Source organism: Ovis aries, chromosome 4 (assembly GCF_016772045.2).
Source record: "Ovis aries strain OAR_USU_Benz2616 breed Rambouillet chromosome 4, ARS-UI_Ramb_v3.0, whole genome shotgun sequence".
NCBI lineage: Eukaryota > Metazoa > Chordata > Mammalia > Artiodactyla > Bovidae > Ovis > Ovis aries.
The window spans coordinates 14,111,716-14,133,593 of record NC_056057.1 but is presented as its reverse complement, the minus strand read 5'-3'; the positions used below and the strand labels follow the sequence as shown (position 1 = coordinate 14,133,593).

The following is a 21,878-nucleotide window of genomic DNA, read 5'->3' as shown; positions in this document are numbered from 1 at the left end:
ACATTCCACCTGCCTTGCAGGTGTTTATGTGTTTACCTTTCCCACCATCATCAGTTTCTTGGAGATAGGAACAGGCTTAAATGATGTCTGCATGCCTGGCAAGGTCTAGCAATGCCCTTTGCTGAGAGTAGTTGTGCAGCAAACATTTCCAAGAATGAATAACTTTATCAGATCTTTCTCTGCTTTTGGAAAACTTTGATACAGAGTTATAGCCAGTACTAAAGAAGGAGGAGGGGGCTTCCTTGGTGGCTCAGACTAGGTAAAGAGTCTACCTGCAATGTAGGATACCTGGGTTCTATCTCTGGGTCGGGAAGATCCCCTGGAGGAGGACACGGCTATCCACTCCAGTATTCTTATCTGGAGAATTCCACAGACAGAGGACTATGGCAGGCTGCAGTCCATGGCGGGGCACAAAGAGTCAGACATGACTGAGAGAACAACTCTATGAAGTAAGACTGCTGGGCATGGAATTATAAGGAACATCTTCCTAGTCATCTTTTACTCATGTGAGGAGGGAAAATACTGCTGGTTTCTGTGGGCAGCAAAGTAGGAACTTCATAGCTTGTATTGTGTGAGTGGGAGAGTCGTACACCTGGGCCACGGATGCCTGGTTCTTCGAAGAATCACAAACACACTAGAGTAAGGACTTGGAACAATTCCTGGTTCCTCATGCAACCTAAAAAGCCTGTGATGAGTGCAAGAAATGCAAAATCAATTGAATTAGAACTTCTCAAGTGAAAGGGAAAAAACGCACCAAGGTGAACACAGTGAAACTTTCAAAATATGAGTCCATTCGTTAAATATTGTGTGTAATTTTATAATCTAGTCCAAATTACTGGATTCCACTTCTTTCCTGAGATTTTCCTAGTAGTATTTGCCAGTCTCTCAATCAAGACTGAGTTTGTATCACCTCTCTTCATTCTGAATCTTCATTCTACCTCGTGTATCTCTTACTATTTTGGCCTCTGATTGGGAGGAAGGGCCCTAAGGCACTCTCTATATTATGCAGTTATTTTCATTCTTTTTTCCTTATATAGATTTTTAACTCCTCACTTACTATGTTCCCAGAACCAAGCAGGAAATCAATAATGAGATGGAAATAGTTCAGAAAAAAAAAAAAAAGGGCAGATGGCTGAATAGTTAAAAATGTGATGAATGCTAACGCAGAAGTGATATAAAAATAAGTAAAAAAACAAATCCATCTGACAGCTTGTACTCCTATCCCATTGATTCTACTTTAATTTTCTCCAAGTACTCATCTTCTCAAACCACAGATTTACTTACTATTTTACTGTCAGTCACCCTCAACCAGAATATAAACTCCAGGTCTGTTTTGTTCCTGACTGCATTCCCTATAAAGTGATGGTGCCGGACATAAGGTAGGTTCTCAGGAAATAGCCCTTAAATGAACACATGAATAAAGGGAATGAAAATTCTATGGAAACATAAAGGAGGAAATGATTTCCTTCCTCCAAGGAAGTCAGGAGAGGCTTGTGGAAAGACCTTTGTGCTGGCTCTTGAAGGATAAGGGCAGGGGAGATTGATCAGGCCAAGAAGAGAGAAATACCAGATGCAGCAGGAGAAACTGAATGTACAAACTCACAGATATGTAGTGGGATCAGCAGTGTGGGGATGGGTGCGTGGCTGGAGCCTGAAGGCTGAAGCTGGGGAGGGGCACGCGGTAGGGGCAGTCAAGAATCGTCTCTGATATGCTAAAAAGTTTGGGCTTTTTTCCTCCAGGCAATGTGAACCATCAAAGGCTTACAAATGGCTAATGACCAGAGCGGACGGATGTTATAAAACAGTGAAGACTTGAGGCTGTGATTTGCATTTCTTCAGAAATGCCTTTCTCGTAATGCAAGGTGTTACAATCCAGCAAGCGATAACAGACTGTCGGAAATGAAGAACACGTCACGGGTAAGAAAACAGAAACTCACCTTCCATGACGACAGGCCGTGTAGACTGTACCCTCCTCGCTGCCAACCACGAAGTTATTGACGTCTCCCGTTGGGAAAGCCATTCCAGTAACGGCCACAGGCTTGGACTTATTGTACACCAGCTCCATGCTCTCCTACCAAAACACGGCGTGGTTACATTTCCTCTGTCAACTCCTTGCCATGCCAAAGATAGCACGGAAAAATCATTTGACTAAATCGTCTGTTTGCTTTTCACACAGCGTTACAAAAGACCCCGGCTGTGCCAGAAACCACGCTTTACTGCCCCTGACATTCAAGCTTCTGTGTATCTCTGGTTTCAGCGGCTGGATTTCATCAGCATGTGCTGTTGCTTCTGAAGTCAGGCAGAGATGACAGGTGAGAATTTTGAAACTAATGGTGCAGAAACTAAAGATAATACTGTAATGGTTACACTTGTCAGCCCCAGGCTTTAATAAAACACACAATACCCTTGTATTTACAAACATTTTCAAAATCAATTGTTCGTGAGAACACACATGTATTAATATCAGATGTACGGAGCACATTTGTCAAAGCCGGAGTGTGTGTCCTCCATGGGCTAAAACCGAGAGTTGTCACTCAGGTCATAAGAAGCAGATTTCAATAGGGACTCGAATTCATGAAGGGCAGACATTGGGTGTGTAGACGGTTAAGTCTGCAAAAAACAATGTTCAAGTTGGTTTTTAAAATAGTAATGAGGGTCTTTATTTTATCTAAAATGATTTTCAGAATTGGGAATTCCAGTGTATTTTAAAAGACATTCTGCTGAATTGAGTTTAAGGACAGTGCAGAGTAGTTAGATGTAACTAACATTCTTGAATATTTCTGGTTATTTACATCCAAAAGCCTGCTTGGTACACCTAAAGTAATTAAAAAAAAAAATTCTGAGGGACCATGTCATTATATTTGGAAGTTTAGTCTCTTTTATGCAAACAAATAAACCGAGGCATCTCGGCCATGGAGTCTATAAATCGGAAGCACATGCTAGCAGTCTGGAACACGCAGACCACGTGGGCATGTGACAAGCTCGCCGTCTGCGAGACCCAGACGCGGGGAGTGCCTGAGTGAGCGGATGCTGTGAGGGCAGTAACACAAACCGTGCCATTGCCAAAATTAGCAGAGGGAGGGCACGGCCTCGCGGGCACCCACTCGGGACAGAGAGGGAGCAGGGCAAATGTCTTCTGCCCCCTTGTCTGCCTGCCATCCACAGCCATACCACCGAAATGCTTCCACCTCTGGCCAGAGACAGGCATCCGTGGGCATCCTAAAACTAATGAAAATGACCCCGCAGCCGAGGGGCTGTAACCTAAACACACACACACACACACACACACACACATTTAATCATCAAAATGGGCAATTAAAAATTCCTAATTAGAGGGTTTACTCATATCTGTTTGTAATCTCCAGGGCTTTTAAAAGAAAACAACATATTGCTGAGAAATTTAAGACAAAGCTGTAAAATACCCACACACAACTCCCTAAACTTGTATAAATGTTAAAGATCAGCAAAAGCAGAGGAACTTAAACAGTAAGGAACTTATGAGCTCTTCCCCCCACACTAAAATGATAAAAAGAACATTTGTTTTACTATTCTCTACATCTCTATTTTGTGGTGACTTTTGGGAGGTTCTTCTTGGTTTCCACATTTCCTTACGTCTCCTGAAATTTCCAGTATCTTTTAAACTTCTGATGGAGACATTCTAGCATTCTTAGTTCAGGAAAGGGGAAAGGAATGTTAACATTGAGAATTATCTCCTAGTTATCTTATACAACTTTCTTGATGTTTCCTCACATTGTCAACGGCTACAACAGGAAACCGTGCTCTGTTTTTAGCTGGTGGACAGTGAAGTACTTTATTCCCCACAAAGGAAAGTGGAAAGACGTGGCTATTTGCGCGTTTGCGTGTGTATGCGTTGTCTTCTGTGTGTGTGTACACACGTATATTCTGAAAGCTGTGCTGAGCTGTCTCCCCCCATGGTCTCTTCCACGTCTGCTCCTTCGTTTGCCTCCCATTACTCTCATCAGGAGCAGTTTGGAGACCTTGGAACTTCTTCGTTTTCAACTTCTCGCTTGTTGAGCAAGGAATGGCAGCAGCCACCCTAACAAACATTCCAGAGGAGAAAACAGATGGCTGGACAAATTCTTCAAACACACAAGGCGGTTGTCTAGGCTACAGATGTGAGCAAGGGCTTGGATTTCTGTTTCGCTGGGATACCTTTTTCTCCAAGGCAAGCACCCATCAGGGATCGCTCTGCATTTGTTTAACAATGCTGTAGGGTAAGCAGGATTCCTACCGCAGCCAACTTCCATAATTACTATGCTTTAAAATGGATTATTTCATTTTCACTTGAAACTGACCTAAGGATTAACGTATTACAGTAATTACATGATGTGCGGTAAAGGAAATGGGTTTTGGCTTCCAGAGAAGGCTGCCGAAAACAGGCCCCACTCTTTCAAGTGCACCCACTGATTTGAGCTCCTATAGGATGTGAGGGTTTGGCTTTTAGGAACTCCATTCCATTAGGGAGGTATCTCTTTTAACCAGGATGCTCTTATGTGTAGGGGAAAACAAACCCACCTGTGGAGTGGAGAGCATGTCCAGGCTCCAGGAACACATTTTGCCATCGGTGGAGACGGTGATGAGGTTATGAGCATTTTGGGTCCCAACAACATTTACACAGTACACGGGATGCTGCGGAAACAAAAACATGGAGAATCAGACGCTGATCCAAGAGGAATGCTTACATCTGAGTGTCAAACACACTACTCTGAAACAGGGATGAAAGAGTGACACAGCCCTACAATAATGGAAGCCTCGGGTCACTGGCCACTGTTGACTGGAAGCTGATTTATTTGTTTCAAAGCTCTGGCAGCACCACGGAGTAGTGGAAATACTCAGAAAGCTTCACCTTGCTCGGTCAGAGGCAGTGCAATGAAGCAAGCGGGAGCCAGTGAGGACTGGTGGGACAAAAGGGATACAGGTGAATGCGCGTGACTTACATGAGGCTCCAGCATGGAGTTTGGCTTTTAAGCTCACCATGAGTGATGGAAACGGACAGTCCTCAGAAGGGTAGAATGATTGACTTTTGGAAGGAGTGTTACTAAATCTCAAGTTTAGTGCATCACAGCCACAGCACCAAACATTTGTTAACATTCTTTATAAAAAAAAAAAAAGTGGTTAATATTCATCAGCCTCTTTTGATTAGAAGGAGAGATACTGGTGGTGGAAATTATTGGTACAAGGAACCTAGTGAGATAAAATTAGGTTCTTTTTTTACTACAACATCTAGGATAGGGTAATGATAGTTGTTGTGTGTGTGTGTGTGTGTGTGTGTGTGTGTGTGTGTGTTTTCCAAAATATTGCTAGGGTAGGATGGAGGCTTACATTTGGCCAGGGTCTTGAGAAAGGTCACTTAAACGTCTCAGAAATCATAAGCAAGATGCTCTAACCTTTTGTCATAACTCGAGAAGGTTTTTCTACTTGGTAGAGTCCTAAATGGTAGGCTCAAATCATTTGCAGCTGCATATTAAATACTAAATGGAAGGTTAGCATAAGCAGAACCTAGCAGTAATTTGGGTTAGATTTCAGGCAGCTTAGCCTTCAGTGGCCAAACCACAACTTAGCTGATGCTTCTCTGTGCAAACAGCTGACAGTCTTTCTCTTGATGAGTTACTGTCCATAAGACCTAGCCAAAAAAGCGATGAAACAATCTCTAATATTGGAAAGTTGATATCATATGAAGGATGATTCCCCAACTATTATTATCATATAAACTCCTGGTCAGAAGGAACTGTAATAATCATCAAGCGCAGCTATTCATCTGCCTCTCCCAAGACGTGGTCCAAACTCTGCTGAAACACCTTTCTTAGCCAATTTCAGCACTAATTCTTGGGCGATCCTGCCTTCTACCAATGGGAATAAAGAAATCTCAAGGAGGTATCTTTAGTGAAGCACCTTCTGACATTATATTCATCAAGTCCAACATAAATACTAATGGACTGTTCTTGTATAACCCCCTTTTCCCGCCCCCACCACTCCCCCACCCCAGTCTTGTCTTTCTCAGACTAATCATCACCAGTTCCTTCAACTGGTCTGAGTATCTGGTTTTCAATACCCTCCCCATCCTGGTTACTCTCTTCTGTTTTGCTATATTTTGTGTGAGTTCTCCTGCCAGTGAAGTTCTGAGAACGAAACACAACTGTCTACCTATACTCTGACTCACAGGATACAGAGAATGGGAGCACTGAGCTGTCACTCCTCATGTGACAAAAGAAATATGCCTGCACAAATGTCTACTAAGATTTACACTTGCTTCTTCAGAAATTGCATCACCTCGTTTACCCATGCTGGATAGAGAGACAACCAAGTCCCTGTGTGTTTTTCACACTGTCTTCCTACATAAACCTTCAAAGAAATCAGCCTCAGTGGGTCTGGATAGTGGAAAGCACAGCAGAGATGTGAAGTGAAATATTCTCCTGATCAGGTCTCTTGACTATCGAGAGACTGATTGGTTGTGGACAATGCTTTTTCCCAAGTCTCTGGTGTATGAAACTCAAGCGTGAGTCATGTGGCATTCTGAGCTCTACGTGCAAACAAATGAAAGAATGGATGAGACAGGTTCTCGCTTGAAAATGGCAGACGGTAACACTGAGGATGAGAAAGCAAGCTCCAAACATTGTTACAAGCCCCCAGTCCGCCTAGTGTTTTTCAGGAAGAGTCCCGCGGTGGTTTCTTTTAACCATGGAGCATCAACACAAATCACCAGAACCCTAATGGGTCAGGACCCCTAAGGGTGGGTGTAGTAGGAAAAGAAAGCTTCCAGAAGGAGGTATAGAGCAAATGCCCCGAGAAGGAATGTGTGTGGGAGCCCCTCCCTGGCTTTAATCAGTACTACTGGCCTGTGCTTTCAAGAGTAATAAAGCTCAGCTTAAAAGAAAAGAGAGAGATGCAAAAAAAAAAAAAAAAAAAACTAGAACAGAAGCAGGCACATGGGCATGCCTACTTATACACAGACAGACAGACAGACACACACACACATCACTCTACCCAATGCAAAGAAAAAAGCAACAGTGTAGCTCATTTTTCCAGTATAGGGGCCAGATTGTTTTTATTTATTTTAGGAATAAACTTGCTGTGTGGCAGAAGGCTTTTGCTTTAATTAGGATTTCCTGTTGTCCCAAATGCATATGTGTGGTGGGTGTGAAAGGAAATTAGTTAGTAATCTGTGGTGGGCCTCTTTTTCCTTAACCACTTTTGATCCTGGTACCAATCTGCCAGGCATTAGTGGAGGTTGAAAGACAGTCACAAAATTAACTGAGCCCTTTGAGCCATGGATTCAGCAGAACACAGCAAAAGAGAAAAGAGTGGTTCTTTTCTAACAGAAGTAACTGTGTGATAACAGAGATAATGTCACTGTTTGATAATAGCATTTTTGTTGTGATGATCACATCGTAAGTTGCTTGAAAAGATAGATGAACACTTTGGAAGAGCTTTTGGATCCTCCCCAAAAGCTTCGTGCTGAATGTTCTAAGTTGGATTTATGACTTTTGAAATTTCAGAAGGTATGCTCACAAACACACCAGATAGGCACACAGAGCCAAGAAGTGGCTTCATGCTTCTTGAGCAAACACCTGCATCAAGCCTGTCTCCTCCTGCGTCACAATTTTCTGTTATTAGTTTGAACAAGTGGGGTAGGCAAGAGCAATTTTCTAAGATTCCCAAGAACTAGTTTCACCTGCGTGTGTCTTAGGTCCGAGTCAATCAGAATTAAGGCTGACTCGGTATTTGTCATTTCCCATTGTCGATCTTGCAAGAGAGGGCGAATTTTCCTCTTCGTGGTCTCGGCTAAAGCAACTGGCAGTCCTTTTTCAAAGCTAGATGGTTTTAAGGGCAGCAGATGAAACAAATGAGGCAACCACATTAAGGAAATTGAAACAATAGTAGACCTGTACCCTTGGGCATAATTTGGGCATTTCGGAGAAAGGACATCAGTTCCCCTGAATGTCAGGGTAGAAGAGATTGATGGAGACATGCCTGTCTTCTCATTGCTCCTGACAATTGCTAAACACACCTGTCATTCTCTTAAAGGAAATGGCAGAGTAGTTGTCTTACGAACACTACACTGAACCTCTTCTGCTAAATTATGGGTAATGGTTTTGAGATGTTGACTTTTAACCCTATGGATTATACTGTCACTGTAGACGTTACTGTTGAGACTTACACCATGCATTCCAGAATTTAAAGCCGTAGCACTCCCTTAATCACAAATGGAAACAGCCTGTTGGCCAAAGTCCCATATGCCATCTCTAAAGAGAAAATGCTTACTCTTCACGGTCTGAAAATATGGAGAGAGTAGGATGGAAACATATACACTACCATGTGAAACATACAGTGGGAATCTGCTATATGACTCGGGGAGCTCGAACCAGGGCTCTGTGACAACCTAGAGGGGTGGGATGGGGTGGGAGGAGGGAGGGAGGCTCAAGAGGGAGGGGACAGATATACCTGTGGCCGATGCATGCTGATGTACAGCAGAAACCAACACCATATTGTGAAGCAATTATCCTTCGATTAAAAATAAATAACTTTTCTAAAAAAGAAAATATGGGTTTCCACCTTATAATATACATGTGAAGAGTTTCTTTGGAAAAACAGTTCCACAGAGGCCTCTTCCTTTCTCTGTCCTTTTTTTAGTTTTAAGCTATCCTCCCTGGTTGCTTTGGGGACCCCCAAAGAGATCCCTTCTGCGTGTTAAAAAAGTGAAAGTTAGTCGCTCAGTCATGTCCAACTCTTGGCAACCCCATGGACTGTAGCCCACCAGGCTCCTCCGTCCATGGGATTCTCCAGGCAGGAATACTGGAGTGGGGTGCCATCTCCTTCTCCACTGTGTGTTCAGACTTGTAGATTACTAAGAGATGCCTCTAGACCCAGGGCTTCCTCCATCTACTGTCCACTCAGCTTTCCTTTAGTCAGGATGTGATCGCTATAAATCAGATACTTCCAGGTTGGAGTCACTGACAACCAAAGTTCCTCTGTCAGTTACGCCCTCTTTCAGGGCTTGGATGACTGATTGGGATGTGATGAGAACTGGACGTACCGTGTGTGCAGCCGCAGACAAGGGCGTCCGCTGGACAGGCGTCCTCCGATGACTGCGATTATCCCACAGGACGATCTGGCCCGAGTAAGTCCCCCCAACCACCAAGTTGGGGTGGAAACGAGCAAAGCAGACAGACATCACGGAGGACTGTGGAGGGAAAGTGGAGAAAGATATGCTGTGAAATGGTCTCAGGAGGCTTATTTTATTCTGAAGAGGAAACCGCTAGTCACATTAACTCGGCACCTCCTGGAAATCACAAAGCAACTGTTCAGCACAGAGTGAGTAGAACATCACGTAACGGACACAGACTTTCCCAGGAGAAGTTGACCAATGTTTACTCCTTGAAGCTTGAAATCTGAAGTCCTGGCCATGTCATCAAATAGGCGCCAGACCCATCTCATGTACATCACCGCTCTGTGGTCTGTAAAGCTTGGTTTGTGGAAATTTCCCATTTATCAATACAACAGCATCAGAATGAATATCAATTCTCCACTGAAGTCTTCACAAAGCAGTTCTTTACTTTGGGGGCATGTCCTCATCACTGTACAGTGTTGGCAAGCCTTTGAGGACTTTGAGACGGGGTTCTTTTTTTTTCTTTTTCTTTTGGCTTAATGTAGACTTCTAGGAAGTGAACTGACCTCAGACTGATCCAACTGGTTCCTCCCCAAATTCCCTCAACTCCCATGGGTATTCTCCTGACCTTCATCCTGCCCACTTCAGACAATTCTTAATGTTATTCTTTGCCTATTTTAACAAACAGCCAAAAATGGATTTTCATCCAACTCTGCCATGGCCTGTCAGAGCATCACGAATGTGGTTTCTAAAGTGCCACAAAAGACTACTGGGCACTACATTTTATAGGAAATTACTTAGCTGAGACAGAGCCATGAGACATTTGAAAATCAGACAACTTGGCTGTGCCACATTTGTGGAAAAGTCCATAAGGATTCCTGTTTTGCTTTACATGGTTGCATTTCACACACAAGGGCTTGTTTTTAATAAATACGTTTCATCCTTTCAACTAAACTCAATGGATGATCATGTGTAAGGAAGGCACTGAACCAACATGATGGGAATACAAAGGGAGTCACTGGCCTTGACAAACCTGGGCCCTAGGAAAGGGAATTAAAAAGCATGTGTGTGAGGAACCTACTGCTGCCGGTGCCTCCATGTGAGTTCACGCCTTTGTATGGAGTTTAAGAAAAAAGGCGATTCTCTGCACTATGTGGGCAGGTACGTGCCTTGGCAAGTGGAGAGGAAGGTGGATTTTTGTCCTCACTGTCCCTTGGGTTTGAGATGCTTATGCAGGTCACGACTTGCACACACAAGCTGCAGTCCTGAAGGCAACAGGGGCCATGAACAGATCATACGTACGTGTGTGTGGGTTTGAAGGGAGTGGTGAGGAAGGCGTGCTTTAGCTAGGAGAGGGGGCAAAAAGAGGGGAGTGGAAAGGGTGGGAGAGTTAGAAAGACCTCATGAAAGGCAATGTACCACTCTTGCTGTAAATATGGAATGTTCAGCAAGTAGAGAGGAAAAGCAACAGCAACCCCCGAGAGATGGGGTCATGGAGAAGACTGGAGGCAGCAAGGCCGGGGAACAGCCAGTCTGGTTTGGCTGAGCAGGAGCCTGTGCGGAAGATGCGGGGAGTGGGAAACGTGGCCGAGGGGTCAGGCAAGAGAGAAGCTTGAATGGCAGGTACTGTTTGGATTGTTTTCTGTGGGCAACAGTGAGAAGTCACAGCTTTCTGCACAAAAAAAAAAAAAAAAGACAGAGAGAGACAGAGAGGACCAATGGTTGTACCAGATAAGCCAGTAAAGTGAAGAAATGGCTGAAAAAGAAATGACGACCTCTTTCTGACTGAGAAGATCACTGTCCATTAAAAAATATATCAGATCTACTATCAGCCGAAGGCTTAGAAAGAGTCTCAGAGTCTCTGAAGTAGAAGAATGTAGACTATTTTTCAATGTCACGTTTTCCCAGTTTGAATGATTTTCGGTTCCAATTTCTTGAACGCAGGTCGATGGAGAACATGCCGGTGCCCCAATCTGGTTTTCATAAAGTTCAAGAATAACTCTCAATAATGGTACTGAATTAAAGAAAAAGAAAATAATGCTGGTCAGCTTCTTGTTTTACACATCCCACCAAAATGATTCTTAGTTTTCAATTGATGAAATTCTTATGTTGCCTGAGCTATGTTGGAGACATTTTGTTTAAAACTTCAGAAAGACTTAAAATTATCCAGGTGGTATCAACAATTGAATTTACTAAAGCTCCCATCAATACAGATAAAGGAATGTCATTAAATTAGAAAAATCCAGAATTAAACTGCTTGATTGCTTCCATGTTTCACTTAAATCCTAGCAAATACTGCTCCAAACCTTGCAGGCTGTTAAGAGACTAAGCTAGAGAAAAATAAACAGTACGGATATTTTTACAAAACAGAAACACACAGTTGGTGATCAACCAGAATGCAGCCCCACAAGAGGAGAACTCTAAGCCCTACTTCCCCATTCATTAGTGAGTCCACTCTTCATTCATTCATTCAGCACACAGTGCTAAGCCCTAACTACATCACATTTCAAGAAAACTGGCAATGTCACAAAAGCCAGCCATCTCCAATTCAGAACACTCTTTACATTTGATAAAAAGGCAAATTATTATGAAACAGAAACAGACTCACAGACACAGAAAACAAACGTATGGTTACCAAAGGGAAAGGGGTGGACGGAGGCATAAATAGGGAGTTTGGCATTAGCAGATGCAAACTACTGTGTATAAAATGAACAACAAAGTCCTACTCTATAGCCCAGGGAACTATATTCAATATCCTGTCATAAATCATAATGGAAAAGAATATGAAAGGCATAAATACACATGTGGGCTTCCCAGGTGGCTCAGTGGTAAAGAATCTGCCTGCCAGCGCAGGGAACAAAAGAGACGCAGGTTCAATCCCTGGGTCGGAAAGATCCCCTGGGGTAGGAAATGGCAACTCACGCCAGTTTTCTCGCCTGGAGAATCCCATGGACAGAAGAGCCTGGTGGGCTACAGTCCACGGGGTCGCAAAGAGTCGGACATGACTGATCATCACACATATATTCGTGTATAACTGAATCACTTGCTGTACACCAGACACTAATACAACACTGTAAACCAATTATACTTCAGTTTTTAAAATAAGTCAAATTAACATTAAAAAAAAGAATAACAATACTTTGGAGCATCAGAGTTCTGCCACTAGAGTCTACTTTGTTTTGCTGTAAACCAATCTTTACAAGATGGGCTCAATAAAGGACAGAAATGGTATGGACCTAACAGAAACAGAAGATATTAAGAAGAGGTGGCAAGAATACACAGAAGAACTGTACAAAAAAGATCTCCATGACCCAGAAAATCACGATGGTATGATCACTCACCTAGAGCCAGACATCCTGGAATGTGAAGTCAAGTGGGCCTTAGGAAGCATCACTAAGAACAAAGCTAGTGGAGGTGATGGATTTCCAGTTGAGCTATTTCAAATGCTAAAAGATGATGCTGTGAAAGTGCTGCACTCAATATGCCAGCAAATTTGGAAAACTCAGCAGTGTCCACAGGACTGGAAAAGATCAGTTTTCATTCCAATCCCAAAGAAAGGCAATGCCAAAGAATGCTCAAACTACCACACAATTGCACTCATCTCACACGCTAGTAAAGTAATGCTCAAAATTTTCCAAGCCAGCCTTCACCAATATGTGAACCATGAACTTCCAGATGTTCAAGCTGGTTTTAGAAAAGGCAGAGGAACCAGAGATCAAATTGCCAATATCTGATGGATCATCGAAAAAGCAAAAGAGTTTCAGAAAAACATCTATTTCTGCTTTATTGACCATGCCAAAGCCTTTGATTGTGTGGATCACAATAAACTGTGGAAAATTCTGAAAGAGATGGGAATACCAGACCACCTGACCTGCCTCTTGAGAAATCTGTATGCAGGTCAGGAAGCAACAGTTAGAACAGGACATGGAACAACAGACTGATTCCAAATAGGAAAAGGAGTATGTCAAGGCGGTATACTGTCACCCTGCTTATTTAACTTATATGCAGAGTATATCATGAGAAATGCTGGGCTGGATGAAGCACAAGCTGGAATCAAGACTGCCAGGAGAAATACCAATAACCTCAGATATGCAGATGACACCACCCTTATGGCAGAAAGTGAAGAAGAACTAAAGAACCTCTTGACAAAAGTGAAAGAAGAGAGTGAAAAGTTGGCTTAAAGCTCAACATTCAGAAAACTAAGATCATGGCATCCGGTCCCATCACTTCATGGCAAATAGATGGGGAAACAGTGGAAACAGTGGCTGACTTTATTTTTGGGGGCTTAAAAATCAGATGGCGACCGCAGCCATGAAATTAAAAGACGCTTACTCCTTGGAAAGGAAGTTATGACCAACCTAGACAGCAAATTGTAAAGCAGAGACATTACTTTGCCAACAAAGTTCTGTCTAGGCTATGGTCTTTCCAGTAGTCATGTATGGATGTGAGAGTTGGACTATAAAGAAAGCTGAGCACAGAAGAATTGATGTTTTTGAACTATGGTTTTGGAGAAGACTCTTGAGAGTCCCTTGGACTGCGAGGAGATCCAACCAGTCCATTCTAAAGGAGATCAGTCCCGGGTGTTCATTGGAAGGACTGATGTTGAAGCTGAAACTCCAGTACTTTGGCCACCTGATACGAAGAGCTGACTCATTTGAAAAGACCCTGATGCTGGGAAAGATTGAAGGCAGGAGGAGAAGGATGAGGTGGTTGGATGGCATCACCAACTCAACGGACACGAGTTTGCGTAGGCTCTGGGAGTTGGCGATGGACAGGGAGGCCTGGCGTGCTGCAGTCCATGGGGTCGCAAAGTGTCTGACACAACTGAGCAACTGAAGTGAGCTGAACTGAATCTTTACAATACCTCCATGAGGAAAAATGAGTAGACATACTTTTCATTTTTTATTTGGAAGGTTTGAAATGATGGAGTAGTTATGTGCTTCATCAATTTCACTTAATTTCTAAGCTTAGTATGTTAACTATGGAAAATATTCTATGCACTATAGACTATGTTGTTGTTGCTTAGTTGCTCAGTTGTATCCGACTCTTTTGCCGCCCCATGGACTGTAGTCTACCAGGCTCCTCTCTGTCCATTGGATTTCCCAGGCAAGAATACTGGAGTGGACTGTCATTTCCTTCTCCAAGGATCTTCCTAAATTTATTGACTGTCAGCATAAAAAGCAAAGGATGACCCAGGGATCAAACCCACATCTCCTAAAGGCGGGTTCTTTACCACTGAGCCACCAGGGAGGCCCATTACAGATTATGTATAAATGCTAAAAGGAGACCTCCAGGGTGTGCCACATTTGACATTCATATGGAAACTCTAAGGCAATATGATCACAATTATCTGGATGTGAAGTTTAGAATTCAGTCATTTCTTGCAATGTTTCAAAGTAGCCTGATGTTTGACATAATGGTAGCAAACATTTGGTTGACTGACTGAATTTTTTATTTTTCATCCAAATGTTTAGGTTCCTTTAGGAACAAGGGAAAAGAGCCCCCCAGTTGCAGCCCTGATAGAGACAGCTCCTCTTCTAATCTGCAAAGTCTGCATTAAACCCCAAACAATGTCTTAGAAAAACGCCTGCAACCTTGTGCTGTTCTTACAGCTAGTCATTGTTGCCAACTGTCATGCAATTTATTGACTGTCAGCATAAAGAGCAAAGGATGAGATCATCCTGTCAGTTACATCGACTGGGTAAAGAGTTAAAAAGCATTCCAGAAAAAGTGATTGACGCTACTAAAACACGTGGCTTTTTGTTGTTCTCATTTTTAACAGTACATTTCCTGAAGACATAGTCTATGAAAAACATTAATAACATTAATGCTATTTTAAAAATTTCATCACTTTCCTCGGCATTTAAAATTTGTATTCGTTCACTTATTCAGTGTCATAATAAAGCACTATATGATTATTACAATTTTGACAAACACATTGGAAACAAGAAGCTTCCCTAACCTTGGTGTTCTTGGCTCTATAAGAATACATATCTATACAGATATTTTTGCAGTTTTTAACTTTTTACTTATTTCATTTTATTGTTTAAAATATTAGAGCCTTGGAATTATTTTAAGAAATAATATACAGCCTTTAAACATTCAAATCAAGGAGTTTACGTAAGTGGAAAAATAATGATAAAGATGATGCTAATTTGGGGACAATTGCTAACCATCTAATAAAAGTTTTCCCAACACTACAGTTAAATTCTTATTTTTACAAGGCTAGTGATTTCACTGATGTGGCCAATTTAATGGTCAAATCAGGGTCCCAGAAATATAAGCTCCTAGGTGGTAAAGTTAGTGGTAGTGGTAAAGCTAGTGGTAAAGAATCTGCTTGCCAGTCCAGGAGACATTAAGAGTCGCAGGTTCGACCCAAGTCAGGAAGATCCCCTGGCGGATGGCATGGCAACCCACTCCAGTACTCTTGCCTGGAGAATCCCCATGGGCAGAGGAGCCTGGCAGGCTACAGTCCATGGGGTCACAGGGAGTCAGACACGACCGAAGCAACCTAGCACGCACATGCGCACGTTAAAAGCTTCATGTAAAACTGGTAAGCCTGACTGACTGTATTCCAATACAAGTAACAGAGAGACATCATTACACGAGGAACCACTATTTCCAACAGGTTGAGCATCTCATCTTGACTATTTACATGCCATAGTTTCCCCAAACAAAGACAAACCAGATTTTAGGACTATGAGGGTCAGGCTATCTCTACGGACAATTTCTGGTATCCTCCACAGATGTGGTCACCCAGAGGCTCCTGAGGAGCCCGTTTATTTTCTAATCTTGCACAGGCCGCCTGGTGCAAAGGCAGCCCTCTTCGTATTGCCACAAGGCCACTTGCACGTGAGCTGACCCACTACAGCAGGGTTCCACACCCTCGTCTTCTGTTCAGAGACAAAGCAGCCTATTTTACCCCATTCGCCAAGGGAACTGCCCAGAGAGGAGCAGGGTAGGGGCTCCATTCACCACACCTCCCTCCTCACACTGCACACCAAGTGTATTCAATTCCAGTCGGCCCCAATCCCTAAGTGGCTGTGGGGGCTGTTTTCTATTTCACAGAGTTAATCCAGGCCAGCTTAAGGATGGCACTTTCTCTTAACCACAGACCCAGATGCCCAGGGCAAACAGCCTTTGGTCATCACTGGTTGGGCGGCAGGCCCCGTGGCTTCACATGTGATCTGGTTGCCTGGGTCCTTTCGTGTGTAGCACTCTGCCCACTCCCCAGCTATCGTGCCTGGCCAGGAGGGGCAGGGGCCCTGTATTGAAAAGCATCTCTTATTTCAAGCACCATCTCTTCTGGGGAGAAGCTGGTCCTGGAGAGGGAATGGCCATATTGTTGCCATATGCTGTTTAATGGCGACTGACATTTCACTCGCCTAAAAGCAAATGCTTAGCTGTCAGAGGCTTGTGAGGCAGACAGATCAGATGTTGCTGGCTACTTCTGAGCTAGTCTATATTTCTGAAAGTACCTAAGAAACCCTCAAAGACATTTCTCTTGTTAATGGAAACAAATGTAATCGGAGATCATTGCTGCCGAAAACACCTCTTCCAGGCAATCATGCAGCACCGGGCATCTGACAACGCAGAAGGTGTGAAGGTGGAAAACCAAGACATGAGTCATGAGTTGGGCATGGAACTTTGAGATGAAAGGAAAGGGTCCTTCTTTCTTCAGAGCTCTCTTTTCCTATGCCTAAGTTTCTGTCCTACAGAACACACGTCATTCTTCTCAACTCTAAAAGGAACCACCTACTGAAAGGCATCACCCCATTAGTAATGGGGTATCTGGGAGCAAAAGTTGAATTAGCTTGCTTGCTACTTCCTGACTCAGTTTGTATTTTTTTTAAGAAAGAAAAGCAGCTGATTCTAAAATCTGATTTCTGGGAAATTAGAAACCATTCATTCCAATCAATCCTAATGGAAATCAAACCTGAATATTCATTGGAAGGACTGGTGCTTAAGCTCCAATACTTTGGTCACCTGATGTGAAGAGCTGATTCATTGGAAAAGACCCTGATGCTGGAAAAGATTGAGGGCAGGAGGAGATGGAGGCGACAGAGGGTGAGATGGTTGGATGGCATCACCAACTGAATGGACATGAGTTTGCGTAAACTCTGGGAGACAGTGAAGGATAAGGAAGCCTGACGTGCTGCAGTCCGTGGGGTTGCAAGGAGTTGGGCACGACTGAGTGACTGAACAACAACAATATTCCAATGACTTTTCTTTGAATCCCTTGGAATTTTTGTGCCTCTCAGTACTGTGTGTGCTTAGACCTAGGCTGTGTGCTGAGTACACAAAAGTGAGTGTGCAAACCACAGTGAGATGCCACTTCACACCCACTAGGATGGCTATAATTTTTAAATGTTTACATGTCAATTATACCTCAATAAATCTAGGGGGAAAAACAAACAAACAAAGGAAAATGGTAATTCTTGGTGAGGCTATGGAGAAACTGCAACACTCAAGACAATGCTGGTAGGAATATAAAATGAGGGAAACAGTTTGGCAGTTCCTGAAACCAATAAACATAGAGTTAACATCTGACCCGGCAATTCCACTCCTAGGTTTACACCCAAGATAACTGAAAACACATAAGTACTCAAATTGTATACAAATGTTCATCACAGCATTATTGATAATAGCCAAAAAGTGGCAACAACCCAAATGCCCACCAATTGAGGAATATATAAACAACAGGTGGTGAATCTATACAACACAATATTATTCAATAAACATGAAGGAAGTACTGATATGTGGTATAACATGGACGAACCTTAAAAAGATGCTAAGTGAAGGAACTCACAAAAGGTCACATGTTGTATGATTCTTCCATATGAAATGTCCAGAATAGGCAAATCCATAGAGGCAGAAGGTAGTTTAGAATGTGCTTTGAAATGGGGATGAGGGGAGAATGGGGAATGACTACTAATGGGTCTGGGTGTATTTTGCAGGGGGGGGGGAGTAATAAAAATATTCTGGAGTTAGACAGTAGTGATGCTTACACAACTCTGAATATACAACATTGAATCTTATACTGTACAATCGTGAATTTTATGTTGCATGAATTACATCTCACTTTTAAATTTTTTAAATTTTTAATTAAAAAACTTAATTAGAAATTTTTAAAAATATCACTTATGTGTAGAATCTAAACTATGGCACAAGTGAACCTGTCTACAAAACAGAAACAAATTCACAGAGAACAGACTTGTGGTTGAAAAGGGGGAGAGACGGGGAGGGGTGGGCTGGGAGTCTGGGGTTGGTAGATGTAAACTGTGACATTTAGAATGGATAAACAACAAGGTCTCACTGTATAGCACAGGGAACTATATTCAATATCTTGGTACAAACCACAACAGAAAAGAATACTTTAAAAATAATGTATATACTTGTAAAACTGAGTCACTTTGCTGTACAGCTGAGGTTGGAAGAACACTGTAAATTGACTATAATTTTAAAAGAAAATAAGAATTAAAGATAAAATTGAATCCATAATTAAAACCCTTCCAACAACTACGAAAAAGGTGGTGTGCTGACATGGTTCCAATCCTGTGAGCTTTAACAACCGTATTTCTTATTTTCAGGACAACTGCCTGGACTATTTTGACCACTCTTTCCTCAAATAATCATTCTCTTTTCTTGCCCATGAAGAGCTTCTTCAGTTTCTGCTCCCCACGAGGTCCTGGAGGTGGAAAAGGAGGGCTGTCTCCAGAGCTGACTTCCTGCTCTGGTATCTATTAGTCATGTACATCCTCTAAGCCTTAATTTTTTTTTTTTTTGCATAGTGGAAAATTATTTAGTTTTAAAAAGTGTGGGGAAATATACGTAATGTAAACTTATTAACCATTTGTAAATATATCATTCAGGGACATTAAATACATTCACATTGTCACGTAGCCATCACCATCATCCATCGTCAGAATATTTTCATCTTCCCAAACTCAAACTCCTGTCTATTAAACATGAGGTCCCCATTCCCACCCTTCTCTCAATCCTTTGCAATCAGGATCTACTTTCTATGAATCTATTCTAGGACTTGCATATAAATGGAATCATACAGGTATTTGTCTTTTTGTGATTAGTTTATTTCAACTTAGCATATGCCCTAAAGGTGTTATTACACCCACGTAACATTACAAGTATTAGTGCATCCACACTGTGGCATATATCTTTCCTTTTTAAGTCTGAATAATGTTCCATTATATGCAACTAGCACACTTTGTTTTTCCGTTCATCTGTCAATAGGTCCTTGGGTAGCTTCCACTTTTTTGGCTATTGTGGAAAACGGTACTATAAATATGGGTGTACAAATATCTTTTCAAGACACTGCTTTCAATTCCTTTGGGTATATACACGTAAGTGGAATTGCTGGATCATGTGTGTGTTCAGTCACTAGTCGTGTCCAGCTCTTTGCGACCCCATGGTCTGCAGCACACCAGGCTTCCCTGTCCTTCAGCATCTCCCAGGGTTTGCTCAAACTCATGTCCATTGAGTCGGTGATGCTATCAAACCATCTTATCTCCTCGCACCCTCTTCTTATGCCTTCAATCCTTCCCAGCATCAGGGTCTCTTCCAATGGGTTGCTGGATCTAATTTTCTAAGTCATATGTACCTGTAGCCATTTGTTGACACTAATGCAGATGATTAAGGAAAACAGGTGATCTTTGGGGAGGGGAGAGACCCACACTTCACACACACTTCACACACACACACACACACACACTATACATATAATATTTGCATTATAGGGAAAAATTTCCAGGATTTACAAAAGGATATGTGATTGGTAGTAAGAGACACAGGATGTTTATGAAAAAATGGCATTTTCTTTTCTCTGTATATCCGAATTCCTTTATAATTCCAACATACAGTCTTGAGATGGCACATACCTACAGTTGAGGAAGGGGTCTTGAGGCCTCCTAAACTTCATACTCAGTTTTTTGGATATTGAAATAAAAAAGTATTAAGATGAAAAAGAGTTTTAATTTTGTGAGGAACTGTCATCCTGTTTTCTATAGTAGCTGTACCACTTTACATTCTTAACTGTAATGTACAAAGCTTCCAATTTCTCCATCCTTACTGATACTTTATTTTCTGCTTTTCTGTTTGTTTTACTTTTATAGTAACCATCCTAACTGAAGTTAAGTTCCATCCTAAGCCACATTTTCAGTTCACAGTAGGAGCATGATAGTTCTTGCCCTGCCTAGAAACAGGGCATTTTCTTTGGCTCTCTTCCCAGAGAGAATTGAAAAAGATTTAAATTTAATTTTAATTCTCTTAATTGAAAAAGATTTCAATTAAGCAATGCAGTTTAAAGACGATAAACAATATGCCCCCATAGAGAGTTAGAAATGACTACTTTGTGATTTGAACCAACATTTCCAGAGAAAACCAGTGGTCCAGCCGAGTTTTCATCCTGGCTCAACAACTCTTTCCTAAACAGTTCTGATAATAACGCTTGGTCCTGCCTTGACAATATAGGTTGAGAAACTATCTCCTAGAAGTTTTTACTGCACTTTGGTTACATTTTTAACTCTCTGGGGTCCTTATTCTGACAACCCTCCCCTCCTTCCTGGGACACTGTCTCTGGTGTAACATATCTTCATGCTTGGTTATAGCTCCTGTTGTTGATGGCAATTCCAAATTCTGCCATTTATTGACATTGGGTAATGAGGAAGGGGAAACAGTGAACTGTTAGCACCAGAGATGCTACACAGTAAAAGCCACAACTGGATTCATGCCACATTATTATTCATGCACACTATATTGCAACCCTGCTGATTTAGGAGAATTCAGGCTCTAAATCATACTTAGCAGTCCCTTCAGGGCAAGAATTTCTGAACACAATAAAATTCTAGGGCAACGGGATGATTTTCACACTGCTTCCAGCAAGTTTGCTGCAATAGGATTTTTTTTAAAAAATGTTACTGTACTTCACACTTTGAATTGAGCTAGGACTTATTTATCTGTGATGTGACCTCATATCTGATTACTGGTATTCGTTATTTGCAGGTGCATGGACCCCTCAAGCTATTTTCTAAGTTAGTGTTACTCCAAACTTGCCTGTACCTTAGCATCATCTGAGGACCTTTTGAAAATTCCCCAGCACTCAAGTCACATATGATACCAAGTCATTCAGAATTTCTGGGGGTAAGACCCAGGCATCAAGATTTTTTTAAAATTCCACAGGAAATCCCTACGTGCAGTCAAGTGAACAGTACTGTTTTAAATCAACGGTTCTTGAACTTATCTGAATAAATATTTACAGAGTTAATTAAAAGCACAGGTTTCAGGGTCCCAGGCTGGATCTACTGGATCAGAAACTGAAGAGGCTGGGAGGTCTGTTCTTTCCATCACTGAGAAATTTGGAAACCCTGAAAGCAATGAATTAGTCAAAAGTAGGGCTGTTAGTCACTGTGGGATGAATTTCCCGTTGCATCGATGTAGGCCATGCCTGGAATGTTTCCAGTCATGGGGTCATGCGCCTATTTGCATAACCTGGCCAACTGAGACACATATGATACAATAAAAGTTCTTCTGCCAAAGTATCGTTGCTCAATTTCCTTCAATTTGACTTGCTCGTGTTTGCATCTCTCCTTGCTTCCACTTCCCTTCTAAGGAGGCTCTTAGAAAGTGATCAACAAGAGAGCTAGTGAAGGTTTAGGTCCCAGGTTCCTTTCAGCATCATGCTCCAAGCTGACACTGAACACCCAAGGGTTTTCTTGTTTATTATTGGAGGGGGCGC

General features: G+C 42.2%; 1 protein-coding gene across 12 annotated transcripts in view; it reads right to left on the bottom strand.

Annotated features, from left to right (window-relative positions):
* Positions 1 to 21,878, bottom strand: part of DYNC1I1 (dynein cytoplasmic 1 intermediate chain 1) — a 407,782-nt gene that overhangs the window by 78,942 nt on the left and 306,962 nt on the right. For all 12 annotated transcript variants that reach the window (XM_004007740.5, XM_060414497.1, XM_060414492.1 and 9 more), the window contains 3 exons: positions 9,056 to 9,202; positions 4,537 to 4,650; positions 1,938 to 2,071 (listed from right to left, as the gene is read on the bottom strand). In XM_004007740.5, coding sequence (XP_004007789.2) covers positions 1,938 to 2,071; positions 4,537 to 4,650; positions 9,056 to 9,202 — 395 coding nt within the window. The remainder of the gene's footprint in view (positions 1 to 1,937; positions 2,072 to 4,536; positions 4,651 to 9,055; positions 9,203 to 21,878) is intronic.